The 17,403-nt window shown below is 36.7% G+C and overlaps 1 protein-coding gene across 1 annotated transcript in view; it reads left to right on the forward strand.

Annotated features, from left to right (window-relative positions):
• The window catches only part of MYBPC3 (myosin binding protein C3), a 58,174-nt gene that overhangs the window by 14,703 nt on the left and 26,068 nt on the right, over window positions 1-17,403 (forward strand). Inside the window, exons 8-19 of the mRNA XM_082761476.1 lie at window positions 9-53; window positions 2,404-2,460; window positions 6,739-6,762; window positions 7,517-7,683; window positions 8,371-8,503; window positions 9,186-9,310; window positions 9,914-10,019; window positions 13,857-14,023; window positions 14,410-14,575; window positions 15,519-15,625; window positions 15,953-15,982; window positions 16,141-16,277. Of these exons, the coding sequence (XP_082617602.1) occupies window positions 9-53; window positions 2,404-2,460; window positions 6,739-6,762; window positions 7,517-7,683; window positions 8,371-8,503; window positions 9,186-9,310; window positions 9,914-10,019; window positions 13,857-14,023; window positions 14,410-14,575; window positions 15,519-15,625; window positions 15,953-15,982; window positions 16,141-16,277 (1,264 nt within the window). The remainder of the gene's footprint in view (window positions 1-8; window positions 54-2,403; window positions 2,461-6,738; window positions 6,763-7,516; window positions 7,684-8,370; window positions 8,504-9,185; window positions 9,311-9,913; window positions 10,020-13,856; window positions 14,024-14,409; window positions 14,576-15,518; window positions 15,626-15,952; window positions 15,983-16,140; window positions 16,278-17,403) is intronic.

Below are 17,403 nucleotides of genomic sequence, written 5' to 3' on the forward strand. Positions count from 1 at the left end.
TCACTCAGGAGCCTGGCAGGAGGGGGGAGACGGATGACTTCAGCCTTTCTCAGGTAGTCTCTGCCTGTGTCAGCAGACAAATTCAAGTCTAACAATGAACTGTCTCTCTCTGATCAGGAAAACAAAATAAAATAAAAAACAGACAGAATTAGCTCCACTTTCTATTATAAACATTTGAATTCCTAATAAATCATGGTTTATAGTAGTGCTTATATAAGATTAGAATGTATACCAGTAAGTAGTAATATGTCTAAGATATTGAAAAGAGTAGTTTGATAGTTCAGTGAGAGGCAGATTCATCTACACAAAAGGCTTGTGTTTGGAGAGAACTATCTTCACACAAACTTCAAATTATATGCATGTCTGCCCCTCTGTTTTACACTCTTTCCTCTATACTGAGCACATCCTGACTAAAACTGTCACTTCTCTCACAGAAGTTTTTCAACACACATGCGTATGAAAATCTGTAATTTCCTGCCACACTCCTAATCCTATTATCATTAACTTTCCCGTCACATCCCTTTTGCTCCCAATGTCTTCTACCATAATTAAAATAGGAAGTCTGAGATTAGATTTAACTCTATGCATGTTAAAGCAATTATTAAGGTCTTACTCTGCAGAAAAGCCAAACGCTGATTGGTGGGCTTTCCTAAAAATCTGATTGTAATTACCACCTGGGAAGCAATAATGTGACTAATTCCCCTTCCAGCTGTAGATTCTGGTTTTCTGAATATTTGACCACAAGAAGCCCTTTTCAAAGTTAGTATTATAATAGTAATCTCTATATATGACACCTGTAGCCATTGAAAATCTTCTTAAAGCAAGGATAAAGAGGCCAAAAATACACTTTCTTGCTTGAGCATCATACCAAGAAAATAATCCATTCCAGTACTGTACTACCTTGAAAGTAATCACAAAAGTAAATATGGTGCTTTCTTAATAAGCAGATCTCTTCTCAAAATTTATTCAAAATAGTACTGATTCAAAATAAAAATGGTTTTGAATTGTTATTTTTTTCTCACCAACCTTGCAAGTACCAAAAGTCTGGACTTGTTTCCCTTCCATTTTTATCACCAGTACTGGCAAAATGCCCATCCTTTATCTGTTAAAGCTGTTTTCTTACGTATTTTTATATTTGTTCCTGCCGCATCAAATTATCCTTACATTCTGGTTATACTCCTACAGACAGACTGACTGAAGTAACTAGCACTCTGTGTTGTCAGAGACAGCATTTTGGGCTACTGCTACCCCTGGTACATGTGAAAATAGTAATTTCTGTGTATGAAACAGTGATGAAGGATAAGGTGTTGCTGCTGGAGGAATCTAAATGCTGTTTGTTGGTGTTACCTGATTCTTACTCTCAATACCACAGAGGTGTAAAGGAGCCTCTGAACATCGATGATAGGAGACCAACTGAGGTGAAGAAAATTCATTTTGACTTTCTAAACCCTGCCTGAATGCACAAAAAGACGTTAAGACTTTTTTTTTTTTTTTTTTTTTTAATTGAATGATAACTAATCAGGAAATAGATTTAATTCCCAGTCGGTTCAGTACTTCCAAAACACATCTCCAGAATGACTTTTTTTTTAAGGAACTAAGCCCAAATAAGTGGTTTTAGAGACTTTGTGTTAAGTTTTCATAGTAGATCTGTACTTCAAACATTCAGAATCACAGCTAAAACACGTTTGACTCAGAACACCAAAAATAACATGGTGTACTCCATCTGAGTTTAGCATATGACAAACATCATTACATATCAAAAAATTCCTGCTGGTTGTTTCTCGTTCTCATCAATCAATTCATCAGGTTCTGTGTCAAATCACAGGATTCCTCCTTTTGCTCGCCCAAGCACCAGCAATGTGATACTCGTTTCATGATAATGAGCTCTGGAATTGCAAAGAGCCTTAAAAAAATTGTAGCTGGGTATACTAGATAAAATACCAGGAAAGAAAAAAAAAAAAAAAAAAAAAAAAAAAAAAAAAAAAAAAAAAGTGATTTTGGACTTCAGGAAGTCCAAAAAAGGTTGGTTTAGTACTGCCCCCACTACAACCTATATCCATACTCCTGAAACTACAGCTTCCTAAAAGCACTAAAGATTCTAAATGAGAGCTTCTGCAACATCTACATGATAACCACTATGTTCCAAATCAATATGACCACCAAGTTAATAACCTCTACAGTTTTCTTCTTAATCAGTACAGAAAAAATACAAGTTCATTAAACAAATTCCTTAATCTAGATCAATAATGAAAAAGAGCCTAATTAGGTCATGTCCCATGTCAAAGCACACTGTCATTCTAAACCCATCCACTACTCCACTGCAGAAATCTATCACCTATGTCATGATATAGTTTCATTTCCATTTCCTTCTAAAGCTAATTACATTTTTCTGTTACTACACAGTACTGAGGGACATGACGAAGCTGGAGAGTTGAATTTTAGTGCCCTACTGAAAAAGAGGTGAGTAAAAATCCACTAATCTTAGAGAAATAAAATTACCTTCTGTAGAATAAGTCTGGAAACACTAGAACTAGAGCAAGTAGGAGGTTAGTAAGTTCAGAATCCTTGCAATTTTTCTAAAGCAGCTCTGAATGGAAAAAGGATAACAAGTACTTATAGCGACTTCCCCAAATAGTCAAGACTTCCTGCATTCTTGCTGGGTTTATAGTGGAGCAAGTAAATACATATTTTATTTATTTATTTTTATTTTCCCAAGAAAGAAAAGACCGGGACCAGTGCAATTAGTTGCTTACTTTTCACTAAAGAAAATAAATAAATTACAATACTTGTCTATAATGCTGTTTACTAAGAAATTTTATCCTAAGTTTTCACAACACATGGCATGAGAGAACTGGGAAGAGAAGCATTTTTATTAGATATCCAAACATTACTATTATTATTGTTACAGTATACAACTATATGTACTATATAGAGATATTTTTTTTACAATAATAGAGATTCTGTGTTGTATAAATATTATATAACATATTTTAATGCTTTTACTCTAAGTCTTATTTCTTGCTTTTACTTGCATTTTTTTTTTGGTGGAATTTCTTCTTCCCATTGTCTGTCCTTGACACATCTGTTTCATAATCTCTATACATATGTTTTTTTTCTTTTTACTACCATTGTAATCTGGATATTTTGGATTCCACTGTTGACAACAGAGAGTAAGGTTTCTACTTCATTTGATTATAAATGCATGGGTCAGACTGGATATCAGAACCATTTGGTTTGAAATAATGCATGCATTTTTATCTTACATGTAGAGCATGACAAAAAATTATATAGTATGAAAGAAAATTATCAACTGCCAATTTCTGAGATGGAAATGTTTTTAAACAGTTAGAAATTAAGGACAAACTATCCAATACAAATCAATGTGGTTTTTTTTTCTGCATGTCCTTTGTTTTTCACCATTGCTTTCTTTTATTAGTGGCTTTAAATAGTGCTTGAATCATCAAATTTTCTCAATAATCTGTTGGTTTAAATTCCTATTGTTGAAGGAAGTAGAAATGGGAACCTCTTCTTTGATCACAGATCATTTGCATTATTTGTATGCTGGTGCCTATCAAGTATGCTTTCAAGGTTTGTTCCATACACCCTTAATCATGTTTAGCAAACATATTACCAACATCACCTATTCCGTAAATGTACAGACTTCCCTGTTGCAAAATATTTAATTTCGGGTGAGGTTTCCATTGATCGTTATCCCATCACTCTGAGCATGCTTCTGATTACTGCCCATGGTCACTCATTTTTTGTCTCCTGAAGTTACTATAAACAATCATCACTAGACTCACATTCTAATCTCTGTAAGCAAAAAAATAATTAAAAAATTTAAAGTTTTTTTTTTTCTTTTAAAATTTTTCATAAATGGAGGCCAAGGAAGGTAAAAACACTTGCTTAATTTTGTGCACTGCTGGAAGCCTTTTCTTAGAGGCATGGAAGTGAGATTTTTTCTTCTGTTTCGGAACTCAGTTCAACCTGAACTCAGAATTCAGAATTCAGTTCAAACTTTAACTTTCAATACCATTTTGTTATGTACATGTGACTTAGAAGCTTTTTCCTGTGACTTCAGCATGGATTGAAGACCACGCCTATACTAATGAGAACTGGAAGGCATAAAAACTTACTGTGGAATTAAAGCATTTCTCATTAGAATAGGACAGAAAAAAAGGACCTCATGCTGAGGAACTCTCAAGAGCTATGTATATTCAAACAGAATGGAAGATTATTCTTTCACCACTTTTGCTTTGTCCCACCTAATTTACAAGTGCCCTCAATCCAGAGATAATGAACATTCCCGCTGTAATAGAAACACCTTCATTTAATACTGTATCTCCTATTGCTGTAATTTAATTAACTGGTGTTGACATACAGATGTCATGGGCCAAGGAGAGGTCATTGGGAAGAGGAAGGGAACAGCTGTCACAGAACTATTACATGGGAAAGTTAGCGGAGACCTTGAAGGAGGTGACAGCTGACAGGGCCCAATCAGTTGACAGTAATGGGATAGGAAGGAACCATCTCTGGGATGTACAAAACTATTTTTAACCCCTCCACACATGTTTAAAACATATCAGCTGCATATTCCATTTACAGCAGATTCACTAAGCTGCATCTTAATGCCCCCAAGTGCATATTTAACCTATGAGGTGATCACTCTGGATAAGGATCCCCAGCGTCACGGAGAGTAGTGTAAGGGTGGGAGAAACTCCATGAGTCCAAGCTCTCATACGTTGCTTAGTTCCTGTTGGCAGTGGAAGAGTACAGTCTCACTGTGGCTTTATGTAATCAAAACAAATGTTTTAGCAAATATAACATGGTGAAAAGGACTAATGGGATAGGGAAACTTTTTCTTAGAGGCATAGTAAGCTTTTCTTCTGTTTCAGAACTGAATTCAACACTGTAAGAATGATAACCTTTAACTTTTAGTACCATTTTGTTATGTACACGTGACTTAAAGCTTTTTCGCGTAACTAGAAAATACCAGTACGTAGGAGGAAGAAACTACATTCTGAGCATAAGGGCTCAAATTTATTTTATTTCTGCTTGCATGGAAACAGCATTGAAACAGCACTGAAATGGTATTGCCAGATCTAAAAATGGGATGACACTGACTAATGGAAAAGCTAAAACAAAAATTCAGGAAGTCTTCTCAATTGTGAGATATAATAGGCTGTGGAATTGCTTCCAAATTGGAAGATTTAACTCATGATGTATTTAAAAATAGCTCACACAAAACACTTTAGAAAATATCATGAATAACGATACCCACAAATTTTCAGGTAAAGGGGTGTATATAGATGAGCACATAAGTAGGCAGATAGACAGAGAGACCAACAATATTTATATAAGGACTGAGGGAAAATGAGAATATCTGAACCTGTTACGCCTTTCTTATCTCCTATGATTTTATATTTTCTTTTGAGATACAATTTGCCCTGCAGAACGTTAATTGTGCTACTACAGATTTTACTGGAAATATTATATATTCTTACTTTTATGTACATATATATCTATTCCAATTCATATGTATTTGGAAATATTCTAATGTTCATTGGTATGATCAGAGCAACTTGCCCAAAAACTGGTTATGTTAAAAGATCTTGGTCTATCTGACAATTCAGTTGACAAATCAGTTCATTTGTCCTGCCTTCTGCCTTGCAGAATGACAGACTATGTGTATTCCTGAACTAAATGTTAGATAGAGAAGAGCAATTTGGATTAAATTTGTGGGTAATGTTGATGCACTGCTATGACAAAGCAAATACTCAGTAGACTGCACTTACTGCAAAGAGTCCAAACTTCAGATACACCTATCAATCCAGTGAGTGCTAGTGAATGAGGGCTTAGTGCTTAGTGAGTGCTATGCCACTCCAAAGATAGGAGATATTGCATGCCGTATTTCAACTTGCATTCACTGGGGGTTTCCTCCTCTTCAAGAGCTACAACGATGCTGGAAATCCAGAGTACTTTAATAAACATAACTCTCGTTATAAACAAGCCCTTTAGGGGAAATCACAGGAGTGCTACAAATATTTGGTTACACCTGCTGTCTAGACTGACTACTGTCATGCTTTTTTAAGTAACAGTATTTCTCACAGACTAATGGGACTGTTCTTTTCCTGAAAAAAAAAATGAAAACACACACTATAACCCTCCACTCTTCTTTGCACTGCCTGCTGCATAAGTGATCTCTGTATTGGGGTTTCCCACTGTACACGACTTCATTATATTAGAGTGTTCTGCTGCACTGGAAGTTTGCTTGGTCTTGGTGATAACAGAAACAGTAACCACAGGAAGTTTAGGTAAACTACAGAAAGTTTTAAGAAAATGTTACTTCTTTTATCCTTACTGTTTATCAAAATGCAAGCAGTGACAGGCAACAACTCCAAGAAGACAGGGCTAAGTAAAGCTACTTATTTCACTGTAAATCCATCTGTCATAATTAGGAACAAGTAGAAGTCATTGCACTTATCATTTAGATTGCCGAGTGGAACTGTACAAACTGTGTGAGATTGATTTTACTAGGGAACAGCATTTTTCTTAAGCTTATTTCAGAGCTTTTGCACGAGTTCCTTCATTTCCCTGCTACTGAAGCACAGGCTTATTCTGCTAAAGGTGAAGATGACATTCATGGCTCTCTTGTATTAACACATGATGCCCTCTTTCTTGCCTATTGGGATGCTGCATGCTTTTCCAAACGCTTCTGTGCATCGTTCTTGAGTTCAGCAGCTTCTTGCGCTCTGTAAATCGGTAAGATTACACCAATTTCTTTCTCAGTTTGTGAACTTTTAACTTAAAACATGATGATGGGAAGAGAATGCCTTTCCCAAAGCCAGACACCTGAATTTTCGCTTGGTTTTGCTAAAGCAAACATTAATTCTTCTGAAATAACTAGATCTCTGGTTAAACCATAAAATAAGTCATTCATTGTAAATATTGTCTCATTTGCTAATACTCATCAGTGTAAGTGCCTTTATGTTTCATAGATGACTAAAGCCAACAACTGCCTTTATAAATGATGATACATATTTTAGTAATCTGTGATTCATTTGAGCATGCAGGGAAAATGTCCTGAGTAGAAAAGGAATCGTTCCTTGTTAACATAATACAACTACCTTGTTTTTAAAGTATGCTCAAGATATCAGTTCTGTTCCTTGCTTTGCCATGTTTTGCATATGATCATCACAGGACAGTACATCCCCCTGTGTTTAGATTTGTTATTGTCTCCTATTGTTAAGGGAAGTTACAATTTTGTAGCTTTGGCTATGAGATAGTAAATCCTTTAGAACAGTGTTTGGATTTTAATTATCGTATATATAAATTTGAGTAAAACTACTCTGCTGTTTAATTTCATTATTTTGGGCAATAATATAGTAAAAAGTTAGACTGCTAAATTCTTTATTAATAAATGCTTTCATCAAAACTATACATAGCTTGCCAAGTCTATGGCTGTTTTAAAATTCTCTCAGTAGTGCCATTCAGATATTCTAATATCTTCCTGCAGAGGTGATGGAAAAACTGAATCACAACCTGATGTAGATGTCTGGGAAATCCTGAGGAAAGCTCCGCCTTCTGAATATGAGAAAATCGCTTTTCAGTATGGTATCACAGATTTGCGTGGGATGCTGAAACGCCTCAAACGCATAAAGAAGGAAGAGAAAAAAAGTACAGGTTGGAAAGCTCTATTTCTTCCAAATACATTTGTGTGTATATTCTTGTTTGGGAGTTCTTCAAATGTTAACATCAACTGGACAGCAGCCAGACACAAGAGCATGGGAAGTATGAGTGTGATACAGTTTCCTTTTCCAATTTTTGCATGATATTTACATTTCATTTCCATTATAAAGGTTTCTTAAAAACACTTCAAGCATGATGCATTTGGGATTCTTGAGCCTCTTTTAGTCCTGTCAAGTATAAATTACCTACTTTTAACTAATTTGTATTAAAAGTCAGAAGCAGAGAAGATAAATTGCCTTTCATTAGTACTGAGAAGATAAATATAATTTTCCTGTGGTCACACTTAGCTGTAACTGTATTTAGGATGTGTTGAAGTACATATTTATGTCTGATTTAGAATATTCTACTTCACTCATTTTAGTTAATATCACAAGCCTTTTGTTCTATGTTAATGAATAACATAAGACAGCATGGGATGAAGAACAGACAAAAAGAAATGGTAAAAATGCAAACAGGGATGGAGAAAGTGGACAAGGTTTAAAATGGCATTAAACAAGAGGAAACGGAATGAAGACTTATTTTCTTGACAGAGAATGTCAAGAAAAAAAAAAAAAAAGGAAAGAAAGAAAACAAAAAGAATAAAATTAAGATACTCTTTTTACAACTCATTCTTTGTCACAGCATTCCTCAAGAAATTGGATCCAGCTTACCAAGTGGACAAAGGACAAAAGATTAAATTAATGGTTGAAGTCGCCAATCCAGATGCTGACGTGAAATGGCTGAAGAACGGACAGGAGATCCAAGTGAGCGGCAGGTAAACTAGAAGTATGAGAAATTAAACACAGAACGGCCTGAAGCATGGACAAAGTAGAAAAGCTAGCTATACTTAGAAAGAAACAAATAAAATAGGGAGAAATAGGAACCATGAAAGAATCTACATAGCACATTGAGTTGTGGCCAGTTTACTGTTCTCATGGCTGTTTCTTTTTCTTCCCTGTGCTCTGTATATCTACATGTGGAATGGGATGCTCACACCTACCTTCTTAGCAAGTAAGTCCTCTGATTATGCTCTGTTGTTTATGTATATATCCAGGGTTCAAAATTCTTTCTTACATGGGATATACTTTGCTGCAGCGTGCTTGTAAAACCAAAATTTCAGTGATTTGGTGCTGGAACCTTTAAGAGGAATTGTAATGGTAAGTAGTCAGGCTTGTGTCTGTGTTAGAAAGGCATTTACAGTCACCAGCATTCCAACACCATCCACAGGGGTTTGTATGCCCCAGTTTAGTATGAAGAGATCTCCATAATCCCCTGTGCTTGTTTTCAAAACACTGTTTCTGCCCACTGCACTAGAACAGCGATTCAGGGGTTGAATCTTAACAAACCTTGCCACTGATGTCAGAAAAGAAGCGGGGAGCTTTCTTCTCTGCCTGGCAGGGGAAGACTGGGTCCAAAGGAGGGAGTCTCAGATAATTACACTTAGATTCTCTTTTCAGATATATTTTTGAAGCTGTTGGGAATAAAAGAATCCTGACCATAAACCACTGCTCTCTGGCTGACGATGCAGCATATGAATGTGTGGTAGGTGAGGAGAAGAGCTTCACAGAATTATTTGTAAAAGGTGAGCAATGGCAGCAAGATCTACCCCCTAACATTTAGCATCAAATTAGTTAAATCCTTATTTAATCTCAAATTAGTTATCTCAAAGCAAATTCTCCAACATATGAACAAAATCTGAGATCTATCAAAGTAGGTATTTTTCTTACAGTTAAAGGAAGACAGCTTTTCCCTATAGCTGCAACTGAGAAAGCACAGGAAAATAGCTCAGTAATAGTTATTAATTCTCATTTGGAAAGTGCTGTGTTTCCCAACAATAGAGCTAGAAACTTACTTTAGAAATTAGATTCTGTTCAAGATAAATAAGTACCTCAAGCTTTACAAGCAGATCAAGTAGTACAGAAAAATAATGCCTCTGTCTAAGAATTTTGGAATATATGTCAAAACTGATTAATCTTATGTTTGTATTCTGTCTCATGAAGTAAATACCAAAAGGTCATCTGATAACATTGGTAATACGATCCAGCATAGTAAATCTTAAGTTCCAACTCAGAGAGCATCACCATGTATTTTGTCAGGGGCTCCTCCTGTAGAGCGCTGACTGAGACCTACTGCTGACATTCAGCCTTTCAGAATATTGTTTCAATAAAGGCCTCTTCATTTCCAGAGCCTCCAATCCTGATCACTCACCCACTGGAGGACCAGATGGTGATGGTTGGAGAAAGAGTGGAGTTTGAGTGTGAAGTGTCTGAGGAAGGAGCTACTGTAAAATGGTAAGGCAATAGAAAAGGAAATAAACAAACAAACAAAAAACAGCAAATAAGAAACAGGCCATATTCCTCCATGGGACATTCTAGAACCAGTGTTTGTGGAGAAAAGCTGTGGACTAAAAGGGATGAAGGCATCCTACATCAGTGCTTTCAGAAAAAAAAGTATTTATCCTCCTTCTATATATCAAATATTGAGTAGAAACTGAGAAGCCAGAACATTACAGAAAACAGATGAAATGTAGGTATTTTATAAGTGTCTCTAGGATTTCTTGTTCTGTGGCTACAGGATGCTACTGACTCTACTGAGCCATTAACATTAAAGTTTTCTAAATGCTTGACAGCAACGTGTAACTATTACATGGACTAATTAGATCCACATTGTGATGAGCTCCACTCTTCTCAATTGCAGTGAGATTTTCCTTTCCTTAAGTAAAAAGTCAGCCTCTGTTGAGACAGAGGGAAGGCCATTGACTTATTTTAACATATGTGTTGTGGTGATCCTGCAAAGCCAGTCATTATGTATATGCAGCTAGTGGGATTAAGATGACAAACATTGTGCCCATAGAGCCCATTTTGTTGGGCATTCCAGCTGAGGGGAAGCTGGAAGGTTCACACCGCCTGGGCAGGCACAGCAGGCAGTGCTCACATACCAGGCCTTAGGCACACTGTTCTCACTTCATTTCTCTACCAGATGAAATTCTCTTGTGCTTGTTAACAGCTTCAGGCACATGGTTATCAACTGATCCCACAATGCCCATTACATTCTTGGAAAGTGCTATCACTCATCTGCTCTCCCCAAGGAAGGAACTGAGAATTTAAATAGAGCCCAAGAGCTGGTAGAGCATATGCATTACACTATTAAAACCACATGCACAGGCACACACATGCTATTGTTCAGGAACTGCTTACAGATGCCTGGTCACAAGAGATGGGGACAACCATATCTGTCCCTCTCAGGGCACATTGCAGCTGCCACACTTTGATCCTATGCCTTTGAACGACTCCCATACATCTTGCAGAGCTGTTATCTGTGGGATGGGCATTTGCTGTGACAAGGGCAAAACGGCAGCTGTCTCTGCCTGAAATGCAGCAAGTGGTCAGAGAAACTCTTCAATGCATAGCAACAGAAAACTGAGCAGCTAGATATTTACACTACACACATCTACAAAACATAACTGTTTTTATGGGAGACTCCGTCAGTGCTCTTTGGCAACAGAGGCACAGGAAAGAAATGTCCAGGAAAAACGTGAAATATGGTATGGAGAAACAGTTCTGGTTTTATGTCCTTTAGGTGAAATGCTCTACAGTTTAAGCTAAGTAACAGGCACTAGCTAAAGGCACCTGTTACAGATCTTGCACCCTTTAAACCTAGGAGATGAAGTCACAAGCACATGAAAAGAAGCAAATATGTGACTTGCACAAGCCAGATAAGGCCTCCAGCCTCCTAAGCGTGACCATCGGACTAGGGCTTGGAGAACTCATCATGTGGGTCTCTACGTAGTTATCAGGAAAGACTGTCCTCTCAATCACCTAGAAAGATCTCATGTTATCCTTACACAGTACTAAGGAATAGTCATTTCTAAGCTTCAGATGGCCTTGGAAATAATACAATTATTGAAGAAAAAGATTTAATCAAATATGTAGTTTTGACTTGGTTTTTCCATCTCTGAATGCTGGATGTATCATCCAAATGATACAGTTCCAGACAACTTCAAATGAAAACAAACTATAGCAATGTAACAATAAATCCATGTGTCCCCACTACTACGCAGTTCCTATGTCACTGATATTTGTGAGTTTGGATCAGATGACCTAGATTGGTCCTTAATCTAACACTTCTAGGGTTCTATAAAATCCTCTTCTTACAATTTAGTGTCAGTTGATGTTTCTGCTTCACTGCTCTAGTTACCAAGGGAGGGGCTATAATATTACTTTACATAAAAAGTTTTTCCCTTTTTGCCACAGTAGTACAGTATTTTAAGTCAGGCGATGCCTGGGAGGTCTCTTTTGCAGTTTATAATTTTATCATTACCCTATTTGTCAGTACACCCATCTGCAAACACTCTGCTCATACTCATCAGCAAACTGATAGTCACTAAATCAAACAAAAGATAAATATACTATTCCTTTTAAGCAGGTTTTAAGACACTGCTCATTGCAAATAGTCTATTTTCATTATTTAGACAAGACTTCAAGAGATCTCTTTCTTAACCACGGGCTGAAGAGAATATTGAAATATCGTTGACAATCCATATGTCAAAATACATCACCAAAATAAATTAGAAGTTCATCTTTGGAACAGTAGCCATGGCATGTGTGTGTGCCTGTTTTTGTCACAGCAGCATGTTGAATTTCTAGATTATAGCCCATTTGCAGCAATTCAACAAAGGTTTGCGCATTGCATTGTAGCAGTTGCTCCAGAACTAAGTGCATACACGAGAGCATCAGCTAGGAGAACATCTTGCACCTGACATCAGACTCCTGCCACTCAGCAAGCAGAGGAAACATTATCCTGGCGTACCACTAAGCATTGTGTTTCATGTGGTGTTGCAAGCGTTCTGCTTCCTCCCTCACTATTGTTGTAGCCCTGTGATTTGGACGCTAGGCCAGGGTTTTTCTAATCCCACTGTAAATTCCAATAAGCTGTACTCTAAAGAACAGTTAGGAGGGGATAAACTGTAGGTATTTTGAAATGAACTTGCAGCAGGTACATCTAAATCACAAACTAGGATGCGTGTCTCTGCTTAAAGCTTTAATCTGTGATTTACATCAGCAGACTCTGACATAGGCAAAGGGTTTCTTTGCATGTATCTACTCTGAGATTAGAAATAGAGCATTCTAATGAGTCCCTAAACAGCACTGCCATTTCCTAGCCTGTAAGGCCCTTGGTTAAGTTGCATAGTCACCAGCAACAAACAAGGGAAACAACATTAGATAGAAAGCAACCTCTTACTTTTCTAGAAGCATTCATTTTTTTCTACTTTTTTTCACATGAATATCAAATAGAAAAAAAAAAAGTTTACAAACTGCAGTGGTATTCAGATAATATAAATACATTCTAATGATAAAAAATATAACAGGCTACGAAAGGAGGTCAAGCTGAAGAAATTCTAAGTTATTTTCTTGGATCTTGTTTATGTTCTTTAGGATTAGGGACAGGAAAGCTATAAAAAGTCTTACATATTTTTGTGTGACCTTGACTAAACAGCTTGAATCCTCTCTGCTCGCTTCCTTTCATGATGATTGGAAATTACAATAATTAAATTTCCTCTCGGGCTGCATGGTGAAGCTTAATTTAGTAATGTCTTAAATATACCATGGCATCCTTGAATAGAAAGGACTAAAAAATCCAAAATACATTTTCATTTAAATCCATTCTAAATTTTTCTTCTTTTACTGATGCCCACAAACCATGAAATTATAATGACTGCAATTCAAGTCAGGAAAATTAAGACTTTTAAGTCATCATTCATCAAGTCCTTATTACCTTATGGCAAGATAGTACCTTCACTGCTGGTATTTCTTTGTCCCTGTATCTTCTACAATATGTATTATAGTGTCATGTGTATCTACAGTATATAAGTAATAACAATCAAGAAAATCCTTGTAAAAGAACAACCTTGAACCAAAAGTGAAATATGCAGTAAAAATTAGTGGTCAAGCTAGTAAGATTCAGGTCCCTAGCAGTTCTGGTTCTGCTAGCATTTGTGAAATAGTCTCGCTTTTGTTAACTTGAAATGCTACTAAGATTGGGGTTGTGTCCTTCAATCTCTAGTAACACTGAGCTGACTCTTACTTACCTCTTCCACCCATGAAAAATAACATCATTTGGCATTGCAGGGAGAAGGATGGAGTTGAGCTGACACGGGAAGAAACATTCAAATACCGATTTAAGAAAGATGGAAAAAAGCAGTATCTAATTATTAATGAGTCAACCAAGGAGGACAGTGGACACTATACCGTGAAAACCAACGGTGGGGTATCAGTCGCTGAACTAATTGTACAAGGTAAGCATAGGTAATGAAAAAGGAGAATCTGAAAACATGAAAACAGGCTGAAGGTAACCTTCTCCGGGATAGTGCAGAGGGATAGTGCATCATCCTTGTGCCAGGGAAAAAGAATATTTCATAGGTGGCATTAGGTTTGATAACAGAGGCCTCAAGGAGAACTCAGACCTGTGTGCCGGATGTAATGGATACCCTGATAGTAACAGGGGCTTAGCTATCAGTCTTATTAAAGCCCTGCATGCTGTGGATTTTCCTTCATATTTCACCTTTCCACAAACAGCTTACTCAGCCCTAGCCTTTTCTACTCAGTAAAGCCACACCAAGTGTTTATTAACAGATCTATTCTGATTTGTCGATTTGTGTACTGACTATTCTCGCAATATCAGAGAAAAAGCTGGAAGTTTATCAGAGCATTGCGGACCTGACAGTGAAGGCACGTGACCAGGCTGTCTTCAAGTGTGAAGTTTCTGATGAAAATGTGAAAGGAATCTGGTTGAAAAATGGCAAGGAGGTGGTACCAGATGAAAGGATAAAGATCTCCCACATTGGCAGGTTAGTCTTGTTTCCGAAAGCATGTACAAGTTTGGATATTACGTTACAACCCACAGGAATTATTATCTCAGGGGGACAGGAATATAAAGCAAGACTTTGTCCTGGCTCCAGCTAAAATGAGAAAGTTAAAATCTTCTCATCCACAATCAGCACATAGTCACAGGCTTGCTTTGGTATGTGATCTGGCATTTTGCATGTATGTAATCAGTGGAGCATCAGCAGAATTTGTTTTCAGTTTTCATTTGGATTTCATGTTTTGCTGGTATTCAAAATATCTAGAAAACATGTTTTTGGTAACTTTAAAATTAACGGTAGTGTTGAGACAGATTAATATAGCATTTATGTATAAGACCCTTCAGAAAAACTACTGATTCATATATAAATATTAACCATTGCACCGTTCCATGCTCAAGTTTCTTAATACCCTAACTCTTACTGGCAATCAAGACCAGGAAACTTCCTAAGATACATGAGTACTACATGTTAGGTAAATTCTTCCTTGGTACTCCCTTTCTCTACGCTGTGTTGAATTTACAGTAATAAAAAGATGGAAGATCAATGTTTATCTTGTTTTTTACACAGTTTACTGTATTTACAGTCTGATCAAATTAAGTATGTCAGCAGTGCTACAATTGTCCTTTTTAAGGGTAAATGACCAGACTAACAGAAGCAGAGAAACAGCTTCATCTCTTCAGAGTAGACTATACATTAACCTTGACAAGAAAAATCCACTCACAGACATCATGCTGAGATGGATTTACTCAAATGCTGGAAGCAGAGCAGCCTATAGCCCTAGAGGATGTTGACTTGATGTTAGGGAAAGCGGAGAATAAATAGTGCTGTTTGTTAAAATCCTATAGCCTGCACCTCATCTCTTGAAATAGCCTTGTTTCTCCTGGAATGGTAAGGTAAGGGAGTGGACCATATTTGTTCATGTTTCCAGAATCCATAAGCTCACTATTGAGGACGTTACGCCAGGTGACGAGGCTGACTATTCATTCATCCCTCAGGGATTTGCTTACAACCTTTCTGCCAAGCTTCAGTTTTTGGGTAAGTTGTATTAGAATATACAATGGGATTTCCACAGGGATAAAAGGATGGAACTAATCCTGGTCATACCAGGAAAGACTATGGAGAATCTCTTTCCAGATACCTCAAGACGGGTGCATTACGTTGCTTTTGCCCGTTATTTTGCTATCATTGCTACATCGTTTTACAGAGCCTGTTTTCCAGTTTATTGCATTAATCTACAGATGTACATTCCTTAAGAGGATTTAATGATTAATAAGTTTTAGATTACTTTTTGAATGCAAATTATATGAAATTTTGGTTTTCAGATCTATTTATCCTAACTCTCCCCACCTCTTTTTTTTCCAGAGGTCAAGATTGATTTTGTACCAAGAGAAGGTAAGAATATTCATTATTTATATGCAAGTAAACATGTTTTCAATAGCAAAGGAAACTGTATCTTCATTTTTAATGAGGAGTTGACATAAGTAGTCACCTCTTTTTCATACAGAACACTCAAACCATATTTTAAACTTATTTCTTTGCCTTTGCTATAGAGCCTCCCAAAATCCACCTTGACTGTCTGGGCCAGTCCCCTGACACTATTGTCGTGGTGGCTGGGAACAAACTGAGATTGGATGTTCCCATATCAGGAGATCCAACACCCACTGTCATCTGGCAGAAAGTGAACAAGGTAATGTGTAATCTGACACAATAGCTGAGGCAAGAATGTCACACCAGTAAATTTATTTTCTTTCTCAAATCTGTCTGTGATTAAAAATTCTTATTTAAAATTATTTTTAATTATTTTTAAATTGTAAAGTATTTTTTAATTATTTATTTTTTAACTCAAGAAGAAAAATTAAATAGCTGCAATGTAGTTCACTGGGATTTATCTGTTTTTGTAGGAGTCACCTTGAACTGTGTTTTTTTTATGAACTTGCCTTTTGAACTTGAGCTTTTATGAATGTGACTTTTTTTTTCCTTCCAAAGGTAGGGACTGTATCTATATGAGTAGACATACATACATGCAGGTGGTCGGATACCATCTAAGTTTATTCTTCTGATACCTCAGAGAAAAAGAAATTGATGATCAGTCACCCCCATGATCTCACTTGATAGTACGGACAAGTTCTGGAGGTGGCAGTTTCTTTTTACCATCTTTCTCAATAATTCTTCTACAGTTTGTGAAGAAGATGTGTTCTCAGCAGATCAGTGGGGTAAAGCTGTATTTGGTATAATGAAAAGAGAGGACACTAGCTATTTGCCTAATCAGAGCACTTGCAAAACATCAAAGAAAAAAATTAGAACCTAGACACAAAAGTGTCTAAGCGAGCTTCCTTCCTGGCTATCTCTGAACATCCACACCCCTCACCATCTGTGTGCTCTTGAGCTATAACGAGCACAAAACAGACATAATTTGCATAAGATTCTACAGCATCATTACACTTTCCATAGGTAGCACAAAAGTAAGTAGATATAGAGAAAATAATATTGCCAATTATATTCATTTTCCCAGACTCATTTCTTCACAACTTTGCAGCATTCTTTGTTCAGGTGGACATATTTAGTAACATTTAGGATTTCTTTCTGCAATGCAGAATTAGTATGGAACCTAACAAAAAAGCCATTCATCTCTTCTTAAGGAACCAGAAGCAGTTTTTCTGACCGTCTCATACAAACATTTCAAACCCTACAACTTATTATTTCCAAGGTTTGAGGTCTCAACACGAGTAAAAGGAAACAAGTTTGATTTGAAGGATGCATAGCATATACTAACTACTGAAATCCAAAATAAACAATACCAAAGCTTCAGAATA

This window comes from Aythya marila (assembly GCF_965140915.1).
Source record: "Aythya marila genome assembly, chromosome: 5".
Taxonomy (NCBI): Eukaryota; Metazoa; Chordata; class Aves; order Anseriformes; family Anatidae; genus Aythya; species Aythya marila.